Source organism: Rhea pennata, chromosome 2 (assembly GCF_028389875.1).
Source record: "Rhea pennata isolate bPtePen1 chromosome 2, bPtePen1.pri, whole genome shotgun sequence".
Classification (NCBI taxonomy): Eukaryota; Metazoa; Chordata; class Aves; order Rheiformes; family Rheidae; genus Rhea; species Rhea pennata.
In genome coordinates this window covers 33,919,200-33,943,526 of record NC_084664.1, presented here as the reverse complement: position 1 = coordinate 33,943,526, position 24,327 = coordinate 33,919,200, and the positions used below count along the sequence as shown (strand labels likewise).

The 24,327-nt window shown below is 35.2% G+C and overlaps 1 protein-coding gene across 4 annotated transcripts in view; it reads right to left on the bottom strand.

The window, feature by feature from the left end:
* Positions 1 to 24,327, bottom strand: part of HDAC9 (histone deacetylase 9) — a 491,690-nt gene that overhangs the window by 43,907 nt on the left and 423,456 nt on the right. For all 4 annotated transcript variants that reach the window (XM_062569202.1, XM_062569200.1, XM_062569203.1 and 1 more), the window contains one exon: positions 12,480 to 12,598. In XM_062569202.1, the coding sequence (XP_062425186.1) occupies positions 12,480 to 12,598 (119 nt within the window). The remainder of the gene's footprint in view (positions 1 to 12,479; positions 12,599 to 24,327) is intronic.

Genomic DNA, 24,327 nt, shown 5'->3' with positions numbered 1-24,327 from the left:
TGATGCCTCAAGTTCAAAGGGGACCAAGACATCCTGTTTGGTGTTTTGTTTCACTCAAGCTATTAAAACTGCTCCGACCCCCTTAAGTGTTTCTTAAAGTAATCTTCTTCATTATTCATCAATAATCTAAACCACTAAAAAAAAACGGTGTCAGGCTAGATAATTTTCAAATTTGTAATATGATTAAGAAAAAAAAAGTGATTCTTAATGCAGTGGAACTGCATTACTGGGTAATACTGGAACTCCTAGTGGATGCAACCATTTCAGATCTATTACTGTTTTCCATATTGCTTCGAGATTTTTGCTTAGGAATTCTGTTCAACTTTTGTGACCTTGATGTTTTTCCTGAAAAAGCCTTCTGGGAAATTCCCAGAGGTGTGTACTACGTGTGGGAATGTATACAACCAAAAAGGGTCATAATAAAAAAATAATATGGGTCACTAGATATGCACTGTCTTCATGTATTTTCTGCAAAGCTACAGCTGATGAAGCTGACACCGCTAGAAAAAATAAAGTTTTGTTCACAAGGTCATATAAACATCACAATTTTTTTAGATAACTGCTTTGATGTAGCACATCTTCTAATTAAATTACAAGTTTTGAAATCTTATCACTTGTTCAATAGATTTTCCTTACTCCTTTTCCCAGGGCTTGATAAAAGTTTAAGACAACTGATTACTTATGAGTTTGGACAAAAGAAAAAATTACTTTTAATTTGTTTATGTTGCATTTTAAAGCTTAAATAAAACTATAGTCCACATTTATTTTTGTTCTAAGATGCTTTGAGATCATGGAGGTAGATATGCAACTATTTACAAACTCATTACATACAATTTCTTGAAATTCCTGATACACTTATCAGTATATAAAGCAGTTATATTCAAACGTGATTTTATTGCAAATAGTCCTTCCAATGTAAGTACTATAAAAATATTTCCTGTATTTGGAACAAACCATAACTCTAACCTGAAAATAAAGGCTTTCTTTACAATAGTCATGTCTGAGATAGTGATCTTTTATTAGAAATAAAAGAGATACAGGTAATAACAGCTGGATTTGGTTTGTTATAAGTCAATAACTTTTCTGCAAAAAGCTTGAAAGAAAAAATATTCATTTTTCTTAAAGTTTTTGTAGAAATTATCATTTTTGAGAGAAAGAATTAAGCATGCTTTTGCTCTTTAACTGAGAAAACTCTCAGAAAGAAATTCATTGAAAATTTTCTATTGGAGATATGTTTGTGAAAGTACTATATTTTATTTATTTTTTTAATTTGATTATTTATTTTGGTAGCATAAAAATCCTATGCATAAAATTGTAAGTTATTCTTTATAACCTTTTAACATTATTTAATAGTAGGAAAAAAATGCAGAACATATGCAATATGTCTAAACCGTAGTCATAAATGTAAAGATAAATTCTATGGTAAGTGATATATGTAAGTGATCACCTTTCCTCACACTATACTCACTAAAATCACATCTGACATACGTTAATCACACATAAAAATTAGGAAAATTATTTTAAGCCTAGCACTTTCACAACCCAGACATTTCATTAAAGGCTACCTGTTGTTTTTTATATAGCAAAGTTTTTTTGTTTTTCTTTTTGAGAATGTTAATCCATCTTAGGTGGGTAAAAACAGCTTTTGAAACCAGCCATCATAACCAAAGTATACCTAAAAAACCTTGATCACTATATAGGTAAAGGACCAGCCTTTTTTTGCAGAAAGTAATCTGAGACTACGGATCAAGGTAAACAAATATTTAACTCAGGTCAATAATTATTACCATAAGTAGAAATGAGGAAGTAACTGAGCTTTGATTAACTTGTAGTGTTTTGTTGCTCTGGACATGTACTTATATTTCATTCTTTTTCCTAATTGGCAGAAGTTGGTCAGAAATCTGTTCCTTGGTCAATTTTACTATATATGTGTATGTATCATGATCAGTGATGGAGGAAACGGAATGAATCTGAAATAAATGAACTACTAAATGCATTTCAAATGGATATATTTTACAGTATAATTATTCCTTTTCCTTTCCAAGTTAATTCAGGAAGTATTTAAAAGATTTAAATAACAGATTTCTCACATAAATGTGCACTAGAAGAGATTTTTAGCCATTATTTTTGTACTGAACTAATACTTACAATGCAAAGTACGGTAAACATTATTTATTTTAGAAAATCTTAATCGGATTGGTGGAGCGGTCCCATTCAACAGAACCGCCCAAAGTGAGTAAAAGCCCATGGGATTAGGACCTACCTTTTTGAATTACCTGCAATTTTATGGCAATTAGTTGGTAGAGACGAGAAAAAAATTCATTAAAAAATACAAATGAAACTAATTTAAATACTGAAAAAAGTAGTGATTTTTAAATGTACTAGCAACTTGCACTATTTTTTACAGATTTCATGGTATTTAGAGTTTGCCTTAAAACTGTTGGGATCAGGAAATTACAATGGGATCTCGTTATTTGGTTTATAAAGAAAGGCTGCAGGGAAAAACTTTAAATATGACGGAAGTATGTCCTAAGAGCTCCACAGTAAAAAAAGAACTTTAAAATATTATTTTAATAATTCTCATGATATTTTGAACATTACTTCTAGAATCAGCAGTGCTGATATTCTACCTAGACAGTTACTCAAGGTGAAAACATGTGATACTGCATAACATATGCCTTTTTTGAAACTACTGCCATGAGTCAGTGTTTCAAGTTTAATCATATAGCTAAGCACTCATTTCCCTTTATCCACAAATAATTGACAAATTTGTTATGAGTTCTTTCTTTGTAGTTTTTTTTTCTTTTGGTTTCCAAAAGGAAGACAAAATTAGCTTGGACGTCATCTTTCAAAATTTCATAACCATTTTATTTTATATATTTACTTGGTTAAAAGAAAACACAACAGCAACTAAGACAACTGCCTGGGATCAAAGCTAAAAATACCAATAAAAATCTCCTGAGATCAGCAAGGAATTGCTGGTGCTGATATCAGTCAGGCCTGAAGTGTACTTGATACCGGGATAGTGTGAAAAAGATGAGTTTGCAGACCAAAAAAACAGATGGCCCCTTATCACCCCGTGGGGCTAGACACACAAGAGCAAACTTCAGAGACGCCTTACCTTTACCCTGTCTGCCCCTATCAGGAGAGACTGTTATATTAAGGGTTATTGCCTCTCTAGCCCTCCCTGTGATCAGCTTTTGAAGTCCACGGCCAAGAGGCCAGTGTGAGAATATCACCCCAGATAAGAGGTGTTTGCTCTGTGAAATATTCAGGACAAGGATCCATGGGCCTTGTGATAGTTCAGCAGGGAACCACAAACTCCAGCTAATATCTTCTAATCCCTGTTGGTTTCAGAACTACCCACCATAAAAAGCATAACTGACTGTTTATTTGCGCAGGCCAGAGATAACATCTTAAAGTTACAGTCTGCCTTAAGTAGTAGGGATGTGAAGCCCGAAGAAATGAGCCATCCAAGCTCATAATCAAAATTGTGTGTGCTCCCTTCTTCTCTGTCTAATGAGATGCAAACATTTTGGCTGATGTTTCTTTTAAAAGATATTAATCAAATATATTGGTTAAGAATCACAAAGGGTAGTCCGGTCTGCAAATTACATGTCTTCTTTTATAGCATTCTGAAGCTGTGAACAATATGTTAAAAATTTTCCCATGGCGCAACCAAGTAAATACTTGTGGCACATTTCTATTTATTACAGAGAATAGTTAAATTCTAAGACATAAATCTTACTCTTCTACTAAAGTCTTTACAAATTCCCAAGGACAAGCCTAATTCCCAATGCAATGATGCTATAAAAGATCAGACACTTTATTATGGAGAAATCCACATTTGGAGACATCTTTCAACAATTTTCTCTCAGGACCCAATCCTGTGAAATGCACATGCAAGTTGCTGAACACTGTGTCAAGCTCAATTAATTTCAGAATGGTCCTAAAATCTTATATTTAATTGGCAGTATTTAAATTGTAATTTGACAAGATTAATACTGCCTATGGATAAAAAGTGCTTTTTTCCTTTCTTCGTTCCCTTAAATGACAGTCTTTTGATTTTAAGAAGGAAAAAGCATTCATAAGTTTGAATTTCAAAACAGAGAGAAGATGCCACCAGTTTTATCTTTTTTTGCACTCCTCCCATCGGCTATTGTCATTAGCCAGTGTCACTACTGCCGCAGGAAAAAAAAATAACAAGAGGTAGGTGAAGAGATAAAGGAAGATAACTGAAAAGGGAAAATAATTCGTAATGGTTCTGTGGAACCTCTTTTTTCCATTGTAATCTATCCTCCGCCCTGTCCCCAGTAACTACCCTAAATCAAGTAACTGGCATCTGATGTATTCTGCAGATGGATCGGCACTGCGTATCTGGAACATAGCATACAGGTGGTTTTTCACTTGCACTAGCCAGCAGCCACATCTTCTATTTGTGGGGCAGGAGTGGGAACGGAAAATGGGAATCTCTCCTGGCCGATTTACAGAAGGAAAGACTAAGTGAAAGAGCAGGTCAAATGAGTGCTTACTAATATTTCTAATTGCTTTCACTTCTTGCTTTGGTTGTCCTTTTCTGCAAGGCACACTGGTTAACCAGACAGTCACCGAAAACACCAAACAATAACAAAACCAGTGCTGAGTTTTGCATCCTTCAGATGTCTTTTGAATGTCCATTTAGTAAGAGATGAGTGCCCCACATTCCGGAGATGAGTATTTCTCTGAACACAGCAAATGAGGTGAAATGTTCACTGATCTAATTCTGTTTCCTTTGGTTCAAATGGCAGTCTAAGCCATTGACATGTGCTTTCTTGACAGCTTGTGAAAGCAGAATCCTAAAACCAGCATCAGAATTGCCACCACTTTCATACATTTTTTCTGTTTTTCTCCAAATTTTTATCCCTTCTTTAAAAAGAAATGTACAAAAAAAAAAAAAAAAAAAAAACTTACCCTCTTTACCTTCGCCTTTTACTATGCTATGTCCTAAGAGGATGCTCACGTTTTCCAGTAAATTTTTCTCTCTGTTCAATTTTCACAGATTACTCTTTCCTCATAAAACAGTATTTCTGGAATTTTCCATGTTTCATATTTATTAATGTAAATGCAGTTTAAATGTCAATAATGCTGGAGTCCCTAGCAAAGAATTCTGAACTGAAAGTTTCAGTGCAAAAGGATATTTCAGGGGTAGAAATGCAGGAATAAATGTAGCATAATCTGACCTGTAAGGCTGGGCAATTCAGTGGCTATTTCCAAGCCATATGAGATGGCTAGCCAGTGCTAAGAGACAGGAGAAGAAAGAGATCAAAATGTTTCTTCCCTCAGTAAATCCAATGAAAATACTCATGACTGGTGCAATGTCACCAGTAAGCTTGTCATCTGCTTTGATGAGGTGTATGTATGCATGCCTTCTGTATTATAGCAAGCAACCGTTCAATCAGCACTCAAGAAATCACCCTCAAAAGCAAACATGGCTTTCCAAAGTGACAACTGGAAGCAAAGTTTTGATGCTAGATGTTCATGCTGCCACACTCGATTCCCTTACATTTTCTAAGAAGCAAAAGGAACAAATGAAAAATCTCTGATGTGAATCAGGAGATTCTCCAAAGATACATATCATGAATGTCCATTTCTCCACCTCCAAAGTTTTTAGCTCAGGGTCCCTCAAGACACACTCCCCAAGCCCTTGCACAATCATCTTTTCATCCCCAGTACTCCAAAAGTAAGCAAATGATGTTAACTGAAATCAATCTCTGAACCCAGAACACAGACAAGAAAGCAGCTGTGGCAGCTGAGTAAATTTAACAGCCTTCTGCTACCAAAAGGTATCTTCTCCTTTCCCATCCTCTACTCTCCTGCCTTGCACTAGTTTTCTTACTCATTGGTTCCTCCATAAGCTGATTTGGCTTGATGGCCTAACAGAAATCTATCCACCAATTTTGGCAGAAGAAGTCTACTGATAGTTTGAGGAGTTAATATTGCATTTGTTTAATAAGGGATTGGACAAGAAACAGAGTCCTTGCAAGGTAAGTAATGGACAATTCAGTAGTGGAAGAGGCATGCAATTCCCCATCCCCTTTTCAACAGCAATGAGCTGCTAGAGTGGCTCACACCACTCTGGAACTGCACTCTGGAGTAGTTAGTGCCAGACTTTCCAAGGTCATAGCTTCTTGGACTGTCAGGTAAGTCAAAAAGGCCTTCTTGCTTGTAAAGAGAAGGAATTAGAGATGGCATCACAAAGGCCTGCAATGCTATTTTTAGAGACTTGAATCTTGTTTAAACCACTACCAAATCAAAACTCCTATTCTGTTTCATTAGCTGTGAATTTGCACATGCTTTCTTTACCTGTCTTCCTTTTACAGCTATATTACTTTAGCACTGAAACCCTTTCACACTAGATATTCTACAGTTATAAGAATACACAGCTCCTCCCCAAAGACCTTATAATCACTCTATCCTAAACAACTCACAGTCAGCTCAAGGTAACGTGAAGTAGATAGTTATAAAAGTATTTGGGGTCCCTTAACAAATGTAAAATAAAAAACAACAACTTTTATTCTGCAATACTTGAAATATTGAGAACTGTCACATAAAATATTTTATAAATATTGAGGTTGGCACTTAGCAAGACTTTTATTTGATATGTATCCGAGATGCCAAGCTTAGACCCAGATCAATTCTACATTCAAATTCATTGATATTCACATATAGTATATATGAAATACAGCTGGAAACTCAAAAGAATTCTGAGATACAGCAGGACGATTCTAAAGATTCAAGAGACTGTTGATAAAGAACCAGATCATTATGTTTGGTGCAAACTTATTTGCTAGAGAGTGAAAGTAACATTATATAACACTCCCAGAAAGTTTATAGATCTGATGATCAGGCATAATTGCAGACATTTAATCTGATCTTTACAGAAGAGGCTACAAAATTTCACTAAGTGACTTTTACATCAAGTCTCTAGTGTCTGAGTGCACTGTAGTACACCTGTTTGTAAGGATAGTATAAGAACATCTGGTTATAAGTCTCATTTAAAGCATCATTAGGTGAGGGTAAAGGCACCACGGCAGATCATTTCAGCGATCAACTATCTCATTATTAAAATCTGCAAATTACTTCTGAATTTGTCTGTCCTTAGATGCTACGTATTTTACCTTCCTATCAGGTTGTATGCCACATTCAGAGACCTTGTTATCAAAAACATTACCCACTGTGGGAAGTTGGAAACTGTGATTAAGCATGTGAAGGGAAAGCAGGAACCAACAGGAGAGAAACCCAAGTTCAATCTGTTCGCAACTTGTATTCTGAAAAGGCACTACCAGTTCCTACTACAAGAAGGAGTATTTCTAGAACCGAAGACCTTTAGGCTATGTGTAAGTCAGTAAACTTTTCTACACATTAATTTCTACCACTTGAAATGGCATATTCTTTGTAAAGACGTTGATACTTAGAGTATCTCCTCCGTTGTGACTAATCAGATACAGTGAAGTCCTCTAAGCCCTGCTTGCCACTGGCTCAGGAGGAGGAAAACTCTTCGTAGCTTTACCACATATTTCACTGGTCCCACTTGAACAGAGAGTCTCGTGGCGTAATACAACTTTTGATAAGTTGAGGAAGTTACTGCAATTTGCCCAGATAAAAACATAGTAAGTTGTAAATTCACTTATTTGGAGTCAGTTACATTTTGTATTGTGTATTTGTGATACTGAATCACAAATTTGGCATAACAGTAAACAGGTATCCAAACTGACACTGCAGGATTTACTCCTTAAATGTCTGCAGTGGTATCTTTTCCTACTGCTAATTGCTGCTCTTATTTTGCACTCTGGTGTCAAATAGCATCCTTGGAATAACAGGGTAAAACAACAGGAAAACTCCAGTAAATCACGATGGCTTAACAAATGCAGTGCTTTGGGAAGATATGTACCCTGAGCAGAATCTTAAGTGTTGTCTGACATTTCTCTGTTTATTTCATTCTTTTTTGTGGAATGATCACCATTTAATGAGCAATTGTGTGCAATATTTACTTGAACAGTAAAGAGATATTATGGACTTTGATGCCGGCATTATCCTAAGAACTGATCTATAAAACGAAGAGAAAGTATTTCAGATCAGGATAATGTTACATGCAGAAATTCTAAAGTTAGCAGAGTTAAACTTTAAAATACCGCACTTACAGGATCTAATGAATTGCAAATTTATGATCAGATCTGGCAGCTCTTTTTCAAATTTGTATATTTTAGAAAATTGAAATTGCATGATGATACAGCATAATTTACAAGCGTCACAGAAATTAACTGTAAAATAAAGTACAGAATATATCAGCTCTGCTTGCATTAGTTCCACCTAAACATCATCAGGATGAGATGAAAAAATAACATTTTATTCTTTAAGCATATCCTTCCTATTCTAAATATAAAATCCTTTTATCCCCTATATTTATTTTCCATTATTTTTCTTATATTTTCTTTGATGCAATTTTTTACTACTCCAGTATAAAAAGTAGATTTTATACAGCTATGTTTTCATAATACTTAATATATTATATTGATATTTTATCTGTTACTGTTTATCTGTTAAAAATTAGTGCTAGTCTAATAATAAAAAGGAAACACTAGGTTAGTAAGAAACTAATGTATGCTTTTCTCTTAGCTGATTATATTTTACGTTAAAATTAAAGTACCTTTATAGTCCTTGATCTAAACAAAGACCTCCCAATGATATCAATAGTCACTCTGTATGAAGATCAAAACAAGTATAGATTGTTCTCATTTAAACAATTCTTTTACTGAGTGTTGAATAAAATGAATAGTTAAATACCTAGAGTGATACAGTAAATAAAGCTTAGGTAGTGAAGGATACTGTTTGAATATATGAGTTTACATAAATTTACATCTTTACAGTTTCATAAATTGTGAAATGAGTTAGTATCGCTAAACTATCAGAAATAAATACAACTTTTCTAAGAGTAAAGCAAGTAAATAAATACCTATGTAATTCACACATAAACTTACTGATGTTGTAAACATTGTTAATATGTAATTAGGACATGTCCATGTTGCTATCTTATTTTTTGTTACATTATGTTGATATGCTGCAACATACTACTTAAGTTTTTAGGGCAGATCCTCAGCAAGAAAAACTGGCAACGATTTTCAGTTGTACCAGTTTACACCAGTGGCGATCACCATTCTCTGCGCTGAGCTGCTGCATTTGCCAGCAGCACCTTGAGTAGCTAGTGCTGCCTATTTCGCTCTTAACAGATTATAAAATCCACCAATAAATTTATGCATATGGACTTGAGTATCTGTTTTGGGTTGTGTTTGCATAAGTGTATGCACAGACATATCAAATTCTCATTCTCTTCTCTATTGAGCCAAAAATAAATAAATAAATAAATAAATATTTATTAGATTAGTGAGAAACTTCCTCCTCAAAACGATCAACGGACAAGGACTAATTGTAAAGGCCGGTTGGAGAAAAAGTTTGGGAAAAAATTTTGAAAAGTGCAGAAGGAAATGACAGGTTCAAACTTCTTTTCCAATCTTTTTTAAAATCATTATTTTTTTCAATTGAAAAAAGAATTAGTGATTTATATACTGGAGTGACTGGAGATAAATTAGGCAAATGAGATATCTTCTAGCTCTGATATCATCATTGTTCTCTCTTGGCCATTTTCCATGCTTACGCTCTATTAGAGCAGATGAGGATCATTTCACTTTGAGAAAGCCCAAGTTACACACCAAACCTAACACTGAGTTGAAACCAGCTGCAAAGATATATAAAAGTATTTTGTTGCTGATGTATTTATTTAGCATTCATAGAACACAACTGAGCAGTCAACTAGATTGAAAATAATTGCAGTATAACCAAAAATTTTAATGCAAGGTTAAGAGAGGTTATAATTTACTCCTCTCAAACTGAACAGATGTAATGGATCAAATTATTCTTTATGTAATTCCATTGCCTTCTATATAGTTACTCTAAGGTTGTAATTTGTCCAGAGTGTTTTCTTCATCCTTCAAATTTATGACTGAGGAAAAGTGATTGGTTAACACTTCTTATATTTTCTTCTCTGTGACTGTACTCTGAAGCAGAGACATAAATAATTGCTTATCAAGAACTTAGTGTCTCTCCAACACTCTTTAACAGGCAAGGTTAGTAGCTAAGAACCCAACTTCCCTCTTTTTGTATCTATGTTTTCCTAATTTATACGTATAAAGTTTGTATGACATCATCAGAAATGAGAAAATCCAAAATATTAAGTGTGCATAAAGTGCTAGAGATTTATAAAGAAAGATTTTTTACATGTTAAAACTTCACTTTACATATACTTGCTTTGGATATAATATCTGATTCTTACAATGAATTATATTAAAAATTTGCATAAATACCTATTTGTAGTCTTTAATATGAATATTTCTCTTCAGACTTTAAATGATTCTTGTTATGGATTGTTCATTTTTCTACATACCACATAGAGTATGTTATGTTCTGAGAAGGTATGGTGGAATGTAGAGAATTTTGTTTTGGGGAAATAATAAATTCCTTTGGCTCTATACAAAAGGCTTTATTCATCCCTCAGGTGCATGATGATTATCTGGGTCTATCTGGGCTTTTTCCTTAATTTAAACAAGAGCCACCTACTGTAAATCACCTTTTCTTACTTATAGACACATGTGCAACTTGCAGATCTGTAGCCTCTTAGATTTAAAAATGTACTATCATTTCGGACTCCATGAGAAGTTAGGAAGAGTTCATTAATTCATTCACAAATGAAAATTAGCCTGAGCTAATTCCAATGTAAAACACCCTTTCTTTGTTATCAGGGTGAAATTCAGTTTATCCTGAGAGTAAAATACGAAGCTTATTGCAATTTATAGGCAAGTTGTTGAAACTGCTATGCTAGAAGATATGGCACGGTCCCTTAAGCATACATTCTCAACTGCAGATAAATATCCAGTGCTACTCTACAAAATAACTATTTTTAATCACATGGAAGTTCATCTCCCTACCATATAAGCTCACAAAATGATTCTTTTTACCAGGAACCATACTGATGAAGAAAAGTGATAAGCAGCCTATGGAGAACCCTTTCATAAAGAGCTTTCTCATGCATGATATTTGATTAAAAATTGAAATACATACATAAGTAATACTCAGACTTGGGCTATTGTGTTTTTTCTTCTCTAGTGTAACCACCACATGAGCCTTAAAAGCTGTGCAAAAACTCAATAGATAATACTTCAAGCCACAGAGACATTTTCTTTCCATTTGTAAATTAGCATGCTTGTGAGAGTGTTTCAGTAAGGCCTTGCACTGTTCTTTGCATGTGCAATTTCCAAAGCACGCCAGTATGAACTCTCAGTCTAGTTCTTCATCTGTCTCGGAGGACCCTGTAAATTGTGCAGTTAAAATAAAAATAAAAAATATGTGGCTCATCCCTACTCCTCCTGAATTAAATAGAAAAAAGTCAACTTCATTCCAATGACCTGCAATAAAAGGCGGAGGGTCAGAGGATAAAAGCCCTCTGAGTTGGGGTCCATTTGTGCATGGTGTCAAATTGCTCTCATTGACTTTCCTGGACTTTTCCCCAGGCAGTTGTCATTAGCACCAAAGAACAATATTTTATACATTATAATGGTATTTCTTGAGAATATCTATACTGAATAAAATTATGCACAGTACTAAATGAGGACACTATTTTGTGTCAAAGTATGGAAACTGATTTTTATATAACGATGTTACATTGCACAGCACTGTACAGGCTGTTGCTACATTATCCTGTCCTTCTGAACACCCCAAGTTCAAATTCATTTTGGTCACAATATCTAGTAAGAGCTAGTTACTTTGGAGCACTAGATATGCAACTCCTCAAGTAGACCTGTCCTTTAGAAAGCATTGAATCTCTGCCCTGAATACACTTTCTAGAAGACTGAAATGGACATTCAAACACTGAGACACCCAACAAAGTAGTCTTTTTAGAAAATTTTGGCCTTTATGAGCACTGATGTAATTCAGGATTAATGCCATCGATTCGAATAGATTACAACAAAAGAGCAATATGAGATTGGATTTAGGCCTCCAAAGTTTAAAACCTCCAATATATTTTTGAAGAAAAATAACTTACTCCAGCATTTGGAAAATGGGGTCTATTGAAAAGCATGAAACCTCTAAAATGCTCTTTGAATGCCAGCAAGTAATGCTTCAAAAAGCCAATACAAAAATGCAAAAAGGAATAGAAAGGAGGGAGCCAGCAACACGAACACGTTCATTTCCGCACTGCTGCATGAGCTGTATGGGACCCCAGAGCACTGTGCCTATCTGTGAATATTAATTAATGGGCAATCTCTGCCTTCGATTACACATATGTAATCTCACAAAGTAGAAATATGTACATGATTTGGACTGAAAATAAGGTTCCTAACTAGAAAGGATGCCAACTCAGAAACATGCACCTTATGACTAATACCTACATTTAGCTGTGACTTTATACCCGCCTAGTGGAGGGTCATGGCCTTCTACAGCATCGAATCCCGCTGATACTAGGACAATCTCTGGATCAAACTCGTTGGCAGCTGGCATAATCACAGTCCTGTGGAGTGGGGAAAAAAAAAGCAGTTACAAATTAAAAGAACTTATGTCTTCATGACATAAGTTGCTGCAGTTTCAGAAATCCACAATACAAAGAGATTTTATACATCAAAGATATTAATACTTTCCTTTAATTAAGGTTGTTTTCTTTATAGCTATCCAGAAACAAACAAACTCCAGGACTTTAGTTTGTTTCTTTCTATATTCACTCTTCTTTGCTATGTTTTAGGGAAAAAATGCAGGTACATGTGAAAGCCTTTAATATTACACACACATCTGTGCCTGTTTTATCCTGCTGCCTATAAAAAGCTGCCTCTTCCAGGGAAGTGACTAATGGTTTACAGAGAGCACTCAAAGCCTGAGTGGAAACCCGGACTGCTCCAGTTAGTGCGAACTTGGTGTAAATTTGAACTATAAATTTCTTTTGGGAAAATGTTTGCTTTCCAAACTTTTTTTTTCTTAACATTTTTAAATGTTTGTCGAGGTGGGGGGTGACTCTAGCAAAGGAAAAACATGAAATTCCCTTAATCAAACCCAGACTGTGTTGTCAAGCCTTTCCAAGGTCAAGCATAACAGGAATGTGACAACCACAAACTAGTGACAGCAACCCCTGCTGGTGTCAGTAAGATAATTCAGTTCTTCACAGTCACAAAGATTCCACTTTTTTAACCCCTTCCTGGACAAACTTCAGTGATGATTTTGTTCCTGTGTTGATTTAGTTTTTCTCCAAACTCAAAATATGAAAAATGTATTGAAGGAAAAGATACAACTTTGCATTCTGTATCCACAGCCGCCTTCTTTCAAGCTGACTTTCCTCAGTGAATGCATAAGGATAATTTTTACACTAGCTTGACAGACAAGGATGTAGTGACTCTGTTAATGCAGGGAGATGTCACCAAGACAAATATACTAATGAATGCTCTAAATCTAAATGTATTAATTCCAGGAAATCTCAGTTTACAGTGGTCAAAATCTAAAGATGAGCTTTGTATATGTGCAATATTACTTGTCTTATTTCAAGTAATATTTATTTATTTATTTATTTATTTAATAAGCATAGATGAAAGATTTCTTAGTCTCTATTCCATGACCTTTGATTTCCTCAAAGGTGTTTTTAGCATTAGGGAAGTGTTCCTTTTACTCTTTACTCAGGACAATTTTTCTGGTCATCTCACTGAAATTGCACCAAAAATGTCTGTGTGGCGAAATGATATATAGGACAGTTCATGATATATTCATTTTTTTCCCCATGTCATTACTAGGCCTCTTCTGAAGCATGGATTCTAGTACTGGGCATTGCACTTCGAGGAGGACCTAGACCAATTTAAGAGAATCAAAGAGAACAACAGGAAAGGTGCGAGTTCTACAAAGTGTAACCTAAGTGGAAAAAATGATGGAACTGGAATTCTTTGGTCCACAGAACATGAGAGTAGATATTATAAAAGTCCTCAAATATGTAAGTAGTTGTTGCAAGAGAAAAGAAATAACCTGTGTTGCATTTCCACTGCAGTAAGACAAGAAAAAAAATGCAACAAGAAAGATGGAGTTCATACACTAGGAAAAACTTTCTGATAGGAAGGATGGGTAATCATTAGAATAAAATGCTTAAGAAAATTGGAGAGTTTCCATCTATTTGAGGATTTTAAGAACAGGTTAAACAAATAGCCATCAACCCTGCTACGAGTTCAAGGTGATATGGCCTTGAGGTAGGAGGTGAGAATACATCTTCTCCAGCTCTTTGTTCCTGTAATATTATGATTTGTAATACACACACTCCACATATGAATAGTTACATTAAACTCTACACTGACTGAATATTTTTGCAAATTTAACTCCACAAAATTAGGGAACAACATCAAGAATAAAGATCTCTCATGCAACCATATCTTATCTTTCTTATGTACATACCTTCTGACACTCTCTTTAATTATACGCTCATTGTCTCAAGCAACATCTACTTCCCAACGTCTGCAACACATGTGGCATGGTTCCTGATTAATGATGAGGACTGTGGCTGATATGCAGTCTTGATCTGTCCCCATAGCACCTTATATCTTATGCACTGGAAGAAGGAGGGATCCTGTGAAGAACCCTCCCTATCTGCAGCCACTTGAGTTTTGCCCTCCTCCTCTCCATTCACATATTCTCAGGCTCTAGTCAGGCTCTGTTTTTTTCCTTCTTTTTCATGTCAAATACAGTGGCAGCACCTTGAGCACAGCATAGCCAATGTGCAGGAGGGTCAGGGGATGGAGCATGTTCAGAGCAGACAGAGTCCTTAAAGATGCAAGTTGCCAAGCGCTAACAAACCTTGTTAGGCTAAGAGTTACATAATTTGGTATCTTAGATAAAATTTACAATATCCCTACCACATTTTAAGACCTTGCTTAAAAGCATAAGGGTGCCAGGATATTTTTTATAACTTGGGCAAAATAATGCATTTTCCTCTTAATTTCTTTCTCAAAATCAATAAAAAAGAGTGTAACTACAGTTTCTTACAAAAATTCCATCAAATAAATATATCTGACATGGAAACTGTCAGCCAAAGTGGGTAAAATTAGTAAAATTATAAACACCTGAAGGCAAAGTCTTACAATACAAAGCACCAGGCACCGTTATTAGCACCATTTTTAAAAGTAGCAAATAGTAAATGGTAACATAAATCCATACAGAAAGGATATATAGAAATCTCCAGCTAAAGGAAAGGTAAGGCTATAAGGGTAATAAAGGCGATAAGGATAACAATGCCAAAGGCATTTAGATACTACTTTCAGTATTACTTGAATTTATATTGAATAAAATAAAACCTAAGAAGGTTCTTCTGAAATAGAGAAAGAAATCTTTCTTCTAAAATGTAAATATAAGTATCTTTCAAATTTCATTAGACAAATGACTCCCTCCTTTCGCTCTAAGACTGTCTCATGAATTGTGGCAGAACTTTGCCAGTACGACCCTGCATTTTCCACACGAGAAGAGCTAGTCTCAGTGTCCACAAGACCCGTGTCATTGTTCGCCTCTCTTCCATCTGCGTAATACTGAAAGACTTGGAATGTCAGAGCCCACCCAGCGCTAGAGTAGTCTTGTTGATTTAATATTGGACAGAAACTTCAAGCCCCTTTCTTTACAAAGGCATTATGGAAAATGTAATCTGTTTGCTAGAGTAGAAAGCTTGACTCTGGATTCTACCAAAACAGCCCAGGATGTCTGTGGTCCTTGTTACGGCAGCCAGGACTGGTATTTGGCTTTTCAGAAAGATGACAACTGCAGGTCTCTTAACTCAGGAGACATCCAGGGATTTAGGGACATCTGTAGTCCATTCTTCCTATGCATTAGCCAGCAGACATTTAAAATCATTCATCTTTCGAATAACTATAATGAGTTTTCTTCTCAGAGAAGAACAGCTTAATATCTGAAAGAGATCATGAGCATTTAGTTTTGGACTGTCTGCAGAAAGGACCTCTCTAACCTTTGTCTGGCCTTGGCAAAAACTCCTCTGCAACACAAAACACATGTAAAATCCTTCACATATGAAACAGATACCTTCCTGTCTCACAAAGTGCTGTAAGGAATCATTAGTTAAACATTAATTTGTATAATTTGTATAAATGTACAAATAACTAAGTTTCACCAATACAAATAAAAGCCTTTGGGATTTGCCATTTCTCAGACTTCTACCTTTTCACTTTAACTGAATAATCATTCCTAGAAAAACATTCTGAGGTTGACAATTGTAAAGAAAGCCGATGCAAAAGATCTAGATTCCAGTTCCAGGTAATGCAGAAGACTTGAAGATCCATCCCTTTTTCTTACCCAAATGCGCAGGCAATCCCCCATACACAAGCTTCCCTTGCCTCAGGAGAGTGAGGACTGTTGAACAGACAGTTACAGCTCCTGATCCTGCACTGCTTCAGCTCTATGTGCCTTGTGGGAGAAAAGACCCTGCATTTGCTCTTTTCCCATCTTATCTACACTCTGGAGGACACAACAAGGTGAGAAAGAGAAACAGCCACAAATTGCCTCCTCAGGAGTGCTGTGCATCATAGCAGTTCTCTTCTGAATTGCTTATGAACAGATTCCTCTGAATCAGCTCATCCCAGAAAATGTGCTCTTTTTTTTAAACATACAAGTAACATTGGTCATACGCTAGCAAATATTCATGTTAACCTTCACAAATTCCTCAGATCAACCCTGTGCTCATAAGTACGACTGCAGCTGGTAGGATTTGTTATGGTGCAAGGGGTCAAACCTCTGCTCCAGAAACCCTTTGCAAGGGCAGGTAGACAAACTCTATTCAGACATAGATAAGAGCAGTTATTGTCTTGTCTATAGAAGGATTAAGAAATATGTTTTGGATTCTGACCATAGGGCACCAAACAGGTACAGACTGGGGACTGACAGACTGTCAGCTTCCTGTTTGAAGCCAGTTGGGCTGCAGGGGTTATCAGCAAACAGAAGTTAATGCTAGGATCTTTCTCTGGTGAAATGAGCGGTTTTTGTCAGAAGAGAAGCAAATTTTATTCTTCCACTATGACTCACACTCTCCTCTACTTCCATCTCCAAAGAAAATAAAACACATAAAAGAGATATTTATTTTCTATGGTCCTGAATCATATAGAAGCATAAATATTTGGTATACCATAGTCACCTAATAATGACAGCAGAGTTACAGGGGTATTTTGCCTGGCTGGCTGTTTCTTTCTTGTCTCTCATATTTTCATTAATAGACATGTCAAATCTAAAAACTTGTGCAGTTTGATCACAGGAGTTATTTATCCATGTTAAACCCTACAGCTATAATGAAACTTCAGCACAAGGTAGGGCAGCTCCTCCTTTAAGTCTGGTGGTATTGCGAACAGGGTATGTGTTTAGGAAGCTGAAAAGATTCTTTTTTTTGTTCCTCTAAGGAGATTTCCCCAAAGAATTAATATGTTCCATTTGGGTATGCTGCTGTCTGCAAAGAAGCCAAGGGATGGCTTCCAGTTGGGTGCAGTCCTAGAGGAAACATCAAGCATGTGATCCCTCCCCTCCCCACCAATCTGAACATCAGATGCAAGACATTAAAGAGATCCTACCAAGGGACTCTGTTTACTTGATCTTGTTCCTTTTATTCTTCCATTCTATTTTTGTATTTTTACAGCATATGGCTAGATGCTCCCAAACATTTGTTCCCCCTGAAGAGAATGCAGAGAAGTACCCAATCCAGAAATGGCTCTGCAAGCACCATCACACAGAGCTGGAAATCTCCAAAGAAAGTTAAACTTATGCAAACAGCTGAATTCTTTTGCTGTGTTGGTAATTTAAAAAGGAAACAAGCAGGAAGATCAGCCTGGAGAGTAATTTACATAACTCAGAAAAAAAAAAATCCACACGGTTCTAAAAGCACAGATTGGAATGTCTTAGTAGCACAAATTATTTGCTCTTTCTCTAAAATCCTGCAGTGTTTCCAGCCAGGGATCTTAAAGTACTTTCAGAACATTAATATATAGAAGTCTTCAGCTGGTATAAATCAGGATAGCTGTTTCAGATTGCATAGTCCTCTAAAGCAAGCATTTCTTGTACCCACCTCCCAGATGAATCACTAAAACTGAGAGCTAGTATAAGACTTGATTAAAATTACTGGGCAGTCTTGGGGGAAAAGAAATGTAAAAAAATGCAGAAAATGCTAAGTCCATTGCTTTAATTACTCAAAAACCCTATGAAAGAATTATTGTTTATTCAATTTCTCCAGATCTATAGTATATGTATTTATTTGCAATAAATACTTATACAATGCATTGGTGCTGTTAGAGTGAAGTTTTCGCCAACAAATAGAGACCAGTCTGTTCTCTGAAAGAATGTGGGTCTATCTACTGTTTCTCTGTTTCACGTCCTGCATATAAATTAGTGTGCCATGCAATCACTGTCTTCTCCTACCTTAAAATTACACAACTTTTAAATATGCTGTTGAATGCACACTGATATGAAGAGGTCAGGAAGAATTGAAAAGATTGCCCCAACAGGTATATGAAACTTATGGTATCTATTATTTTTATGTGTTGTTTGCACATATGTTTTAATGTATCATAATATCAAGTAATGTCTATCCTCACAAAAAACGATACAGCATTTCTTTACAACTATTGGAGATTTTTTTTCTCTATCAGTAATATTAATTGTATTTATATTAGTGTCCACCTAAATTTTGGCTTACCTTATGCCACTTGTTTATGCCAGTCCTACTGTTAGATCATGTTCACCAAGGCCAAACCTGAGAACAAACTTCTCCCACTGTCTTCTGATCATCACTTTGGTCTTAGAGATTTCCTTCAAGATATGCCTAAATCCTGCAGATTTTATCTATATTAGTTTCTAAGTTATACCTTTTATACATTTTTTATCTTTATAGCTTTTCTTTTAATATCTTTTCTTTCATCCTTATAGGTTTTCTTTATATCTGTTTTATTATTTTATATCTTCTCTATCTTTTACAGGCACAGCCAAAATTCCAGTCCTATTATTTTACAGTTACATTATTTGCTTTCTAGAGATACAAAATATCTTTTTCTTTCATTCTTCAAGGGGCAAAAGGTACCACATCAGTACAACTCCACTACTGTAAACCATGCTCATTTCACTGGGATTTACTCATAGTATTAAACTTAAGCATATGCCTAACTGTTTAAAGGGTCAAGGTCTTCCAGGGGTGTACTCAAGTCAGTAATTTCAACTGTTAAACATGTGGGAGTACCTACAGTGCCAGTGAATTAAAAGTTTAAACATTTTAGAAGACTGATCATCTCTGCTTTTTTTTTTTTTTTTTTTTTTTTTTTTTTTTGGCTTTTGGCTTTTGGCTTTTGAAGACATTTACAGGGCCTGTTATTTGTGGGTTCCTTTATAAATGAATAATTACTTTGGCATCTTGCATTACATTTTTCCTAAATTATATTACAACTGGAATTGCAACATCTTATACACTCAAAAAGCATAAGAAATACTGACTACAATATCTGCTGATCTTCTGATTTTTTATTATTATTTAGGAAGGTGGTTTCAATGTAATTATAAGGGCTCTTCTACATTTGATCTGCAGTATGCCTCAGTCAGATCCTCTGAATCAGTATTAAAAGCACTGAGACAAGAAAAATAGTTAGCAACCAGGGCAGACATGAGAAAAATATTATTTTGTGGTTTTCAGAATGCACTTAAAAATTAATAGTGTTGTCAAATAAAAATATCCAATTTCTAGAATATATGGGCAAATGCGGATAAACACACGGTGCACATTCACATCTGTGTTCATAACTGAGTAAATTCAAAGTTCAGTATTAAACAGAAGGGTCTGAGCTAGTTAAAAATTGAGGTAAGCTTGCCCGAAGGCTGTGGGTCTATGTTTCCATCAAATGATTATACCCTGAAAGAAGGGGTTGCCTTCAGACGACCAAATGTTATCTCCACTTACTTTCATCTGTATATAAACTGTTACATAGAGGTATTGGCCAAAGAAGAACATGTAGTGGCAGGTCATCTCCTTGTGGAACACTTTTACCCTGAAAAGTGACTGCATATAAAATGAATTTTTTATTAAATGTTCCTCTGCCTATTTATCATCATATCTGTGTAAACATTTGCGTGATAAAAGAAATAAATGAAATATTTTCTATCTTTTTATCTTTTATTTCTTTTTCAGACTTCAATTTAAGCTGATTGGTACCCTTCTATCTTGTGCAACATAAATAAAACTTATTTACTAAGTTCTGACTGGTGGTTGAAGGACTAATGTGGCTTTTAAGAGTTATACAGCTAAAGATGCTATATGAGAAGAAAGAAATACAGATTCAAAGATGAGAAATCAAAATACACTGCATGACAAAATAGTATTACCAATACTAGACAGTAAAAAGCAATAATTATGGAATCCCATATTTAGTCAATCATTTTTCTATTAAAGCCGTCCTAATATGTATGGGAAATGGTACTAGCACATACATATAAACATAGCCAAATTTTATCCTCAAGCACTACTTAAGACAGCATTTAGTTTCATGGTGCAGTATGTACCTATCAGAAAAGCAATTTGGTGCCCATTTGTTGTATTACTTTATTTTATATAAAAAGTAAGTCTTTAGAAGCTTTTCTGCCATAAAAATAATAGTACCATTTAAGGGGGTATTTTAAGTTTTCTATTTTAAAATTTGGACGGTTGTAACATGGAGCTTAGAACACATACTGCATTTCTATTAAGCTTGAGTACAGTACAGTATATCCCTTTTGCTATAACTAAATAACTATCAGTTTTGCCTTTCTGTTAAGTCATTTCTTTCAGCAATATTTTATCACAAAAATCAGTAGACTTGGCCTGAAACTTTAACATAATAAGCTAATAATACTACTAAAATGGCTCACTGCCCCCAGTAAATCTTATTATATATAAAATGATTGTTCCTAAGACAACAAAAGTGAGTGTTATAATGTTAGAAACAGTTAAGTACAGAAGTAAAAATTTACCACAATGTATTGCATTTATAGAGTTCACAAAATGATTGGCAGTATGATATTCTCTCCAAGGAATTTGGTGCATCTATGAAAAAGTGCACCAAAAAAATGCTCATATTTTGAGCATATTTTACCTTTTCAGTGTACACTTTTCAAAGCAATTGACTTTATTAAAATTCCTTAGTAACCCAAGAACAGTAGGAAACTACAGGAAAGACAATGTAGTAGCTATTTTACTTGCATTTCCAGGAATAATGGAAAGTTGATTTGGGAAAAGAAGGAAAAGGGTGACATTTTTAATAAATCAAAAAGGGAAGAGGGTCTTCACACTCCCAAGGAGAGATATCAGGTGTATCAAGTTTGTCTCTAGGTCTAAAATCTGTTCTCCTCATTTACGAACTCCCCAAAAGCTTTTTACTTTAAGCCTATAGCATCTAAGACAATTAGCAGGAATAAAGAAAATGTACTACCTGAAATACTGTTGTATATACTACAACTTTGCAGTGTTAACAGTCCACTTACGTCACCACTAGAGTTACTACTAGAGAAGTTTAAAATAGTTTTCAGTACTTGCAAAAATAAAGTGTGGGGAGGAAAGAAGGGTAAATCTTGTACAAAATGCTTGGCGGGTCAGGTTGGAGTGGTTACATTTTTCATGGAAGCGATAGGTTCAGTGGATAAAAGATACAGAAATGCCTTGGAAAAAATCTGTACCACAAAATCTGCTAGACTGCTGCAAACTGAAGTTTGCCCAGAAAGGGAATTTTTTCCACTTTTGAACTGAAAAGAAAACAAATATTTTCTAGAAATCAAATTATTCATCAAGGTTATGGCCATTTGTGAAAGCATAATTCTATATCTGTTACATTCAGCAGCATGGCTGTGAATACAAAATATATGCAGTTATCTTAATTTTTTTCTCATATATCTCTATATATTCTCCTCACTACCGAACACACTGAAAGCATTGTTGCAAATGCTCTCTTCTCTTCTATTTCTTTCCATGTACTTATTACTACTTTAAGAGATATTTTCTTTGTGCGTAGTTTTCTGTCTTATCTTAAATAGCAATTTCACAAGTTTCTGGATAGGCACTATTTTATTATACATTATATTGTCACTATTCCTTTGAAATGATGATATTCAGAAAATAGCTCGTCTGGATAATCTGATTTTTTAGCTCTTAAGAGATATTCTTTCAGAGGAAAGAAACAGATATATGTCATCTCCCCTTATCTTTTTATAACTAGCAATATATAATAGCAGAAAAGAAAAACACGGACAATTTCTTACACCGAAATCAAATTAACCAACAGGAAACCTATCTGATCTAAAAGGGGAAGATATCATGGTACAGGCAGCACCAGCATCCAGCGCTTTTGTATTTGTAAATACAGGTCTGTTTTTTTTTTATCTCCTGTTCAGCAGAACTTTGACTTTTTCACTGGAATTTGGGCCACTTTAGCCCATTCCATTATTCCAGTATACGTTTAAACACACCAGCTGGGCTCCATTTTGATAGCCAAGAACACAACATCCCTCATATAACATGGTACTATATAGTACAGAAACATCAGATCTTCTTACTTTACCTCCCTGCACAAAAAACATTCTCCGAGAGAGGGTATTCCTGGGAGCGGGGGAACACTCATTCTGCAGCAGTAATCCCGACGTACCACACAGTGTTGGAAATTACTGCTTTTCCTGGTGCAGTTTCAGCTACTGTTTAGTTAGAAACGTGATCTCATGCTGGCTCTGGGTACTTTGGAGGAATTCTGCCTCTCTCATATTATCCTACCCCCTCTGTTCCCTTACACTCCTTTTTCCTCAACAAAATAGAGGAAATGATGCTAGACTCCAAAGACAGAGAAAATAAAATGTCAGCACTTAAAAATCAACTGAATTGAACGGGTTTAGAAGGACTGAACACACAAAGGAAAGTACCAGACTTTGTCAGGGAATAACATCAGGTACGCTAATATTTTCAAATATTAAACACTGTCTTGCAGGAGTGTTACACTTACAACTTTAAGAGTGAAGTCAAAGAAAGGACTGGAAAGAATTAAGGCTTAGGGAAATATGGAGCCCAATATGGTATGTCAAAGACAACAGAATTTTGTTATTGATTTCGGTGGAATTTTAAAAATAGTTCTTTATACATGAAATTCAATGGGGAGTATTTTCATATAGAAAAGAACTCTACATGTTAAGGAATCAATATCATAAATAGGAAGATTAATATAAAAATATAAAAGCAGCAAGGGAATGTGCTTTAAAGCAATATCTGAAGCAGAGAGCAAGATGGTCAAGAGCTGCAGTGTCAGCTTCAGAGAAACTTCAGAAAAAAAAAAAGACCAATAAATTCTCATTCACTGAAACAATGAGGAAAACAAAAAACACATCTGGAAGGATTAAAAAAAAACAGGAAAAACAAAGAGCTCTGAAAATAATGATTGAAGACAACACCACAGAATTCAGGAATAATGTAACTCATCCATAAACACTTTACAATTTGTTTTTTTTTTTTGTTAAAAAAAAAGCAATAATGAACAGCAAAGCACTTGAGATCTCAGTCCCAGAAGCAAACTATAATAAAGTAACTACACTGCAATGTGATTTTACATTTTACTTAAACCTCCATTGATTTCAGGAAGCCAGCATTTCTTCTAATAGATTTTATTTGGTATCTGCAAAAGACATGTAGAAAGTCTTGTGGTCCTAGGCCAATCGCGACTGTTTCAGTGGTGCACATAGAAGAAGGCTTTTATTTGTACCAGGCAACTTAGAGCACAAAGGCAGTTCCACTCCCCCAGGAGACTCATCAGGCTGATACAATGGAAATTCATTTGCCAATACAATCACTTACACCAACCCTTCATGTTGCCAGCATCTCTGAAGAAAGTCGGAAAAACTAAAGTTAAGTTTGGGATCTAGCTGAAGAGCATCTAAAAAAATCACATTTTGATGTTTCTGAATTAGCCTTTCCCCCCTGAACTTGTGCCCCTGCACTTCTACAAAATTGAACTGCTCATACCTTTTTTAATCATTTTTTGATCTTATTTGGAGTGGTAAATTGGATAGTCTCTTCGATAGTGTGAAACAGAAGAGGCTTTTTCTACCAGATGTTACAGTAATAAAACAGAAAGCTGTTTCCCATTATTGGCTGGTCCATCCTCATGTAGTCAGTTCCCTTGGAAACTGAGATTGATCATAATTTCAAGAAAATATAAGAACAAACTGAATCATTTGGCTCCTTTTTCA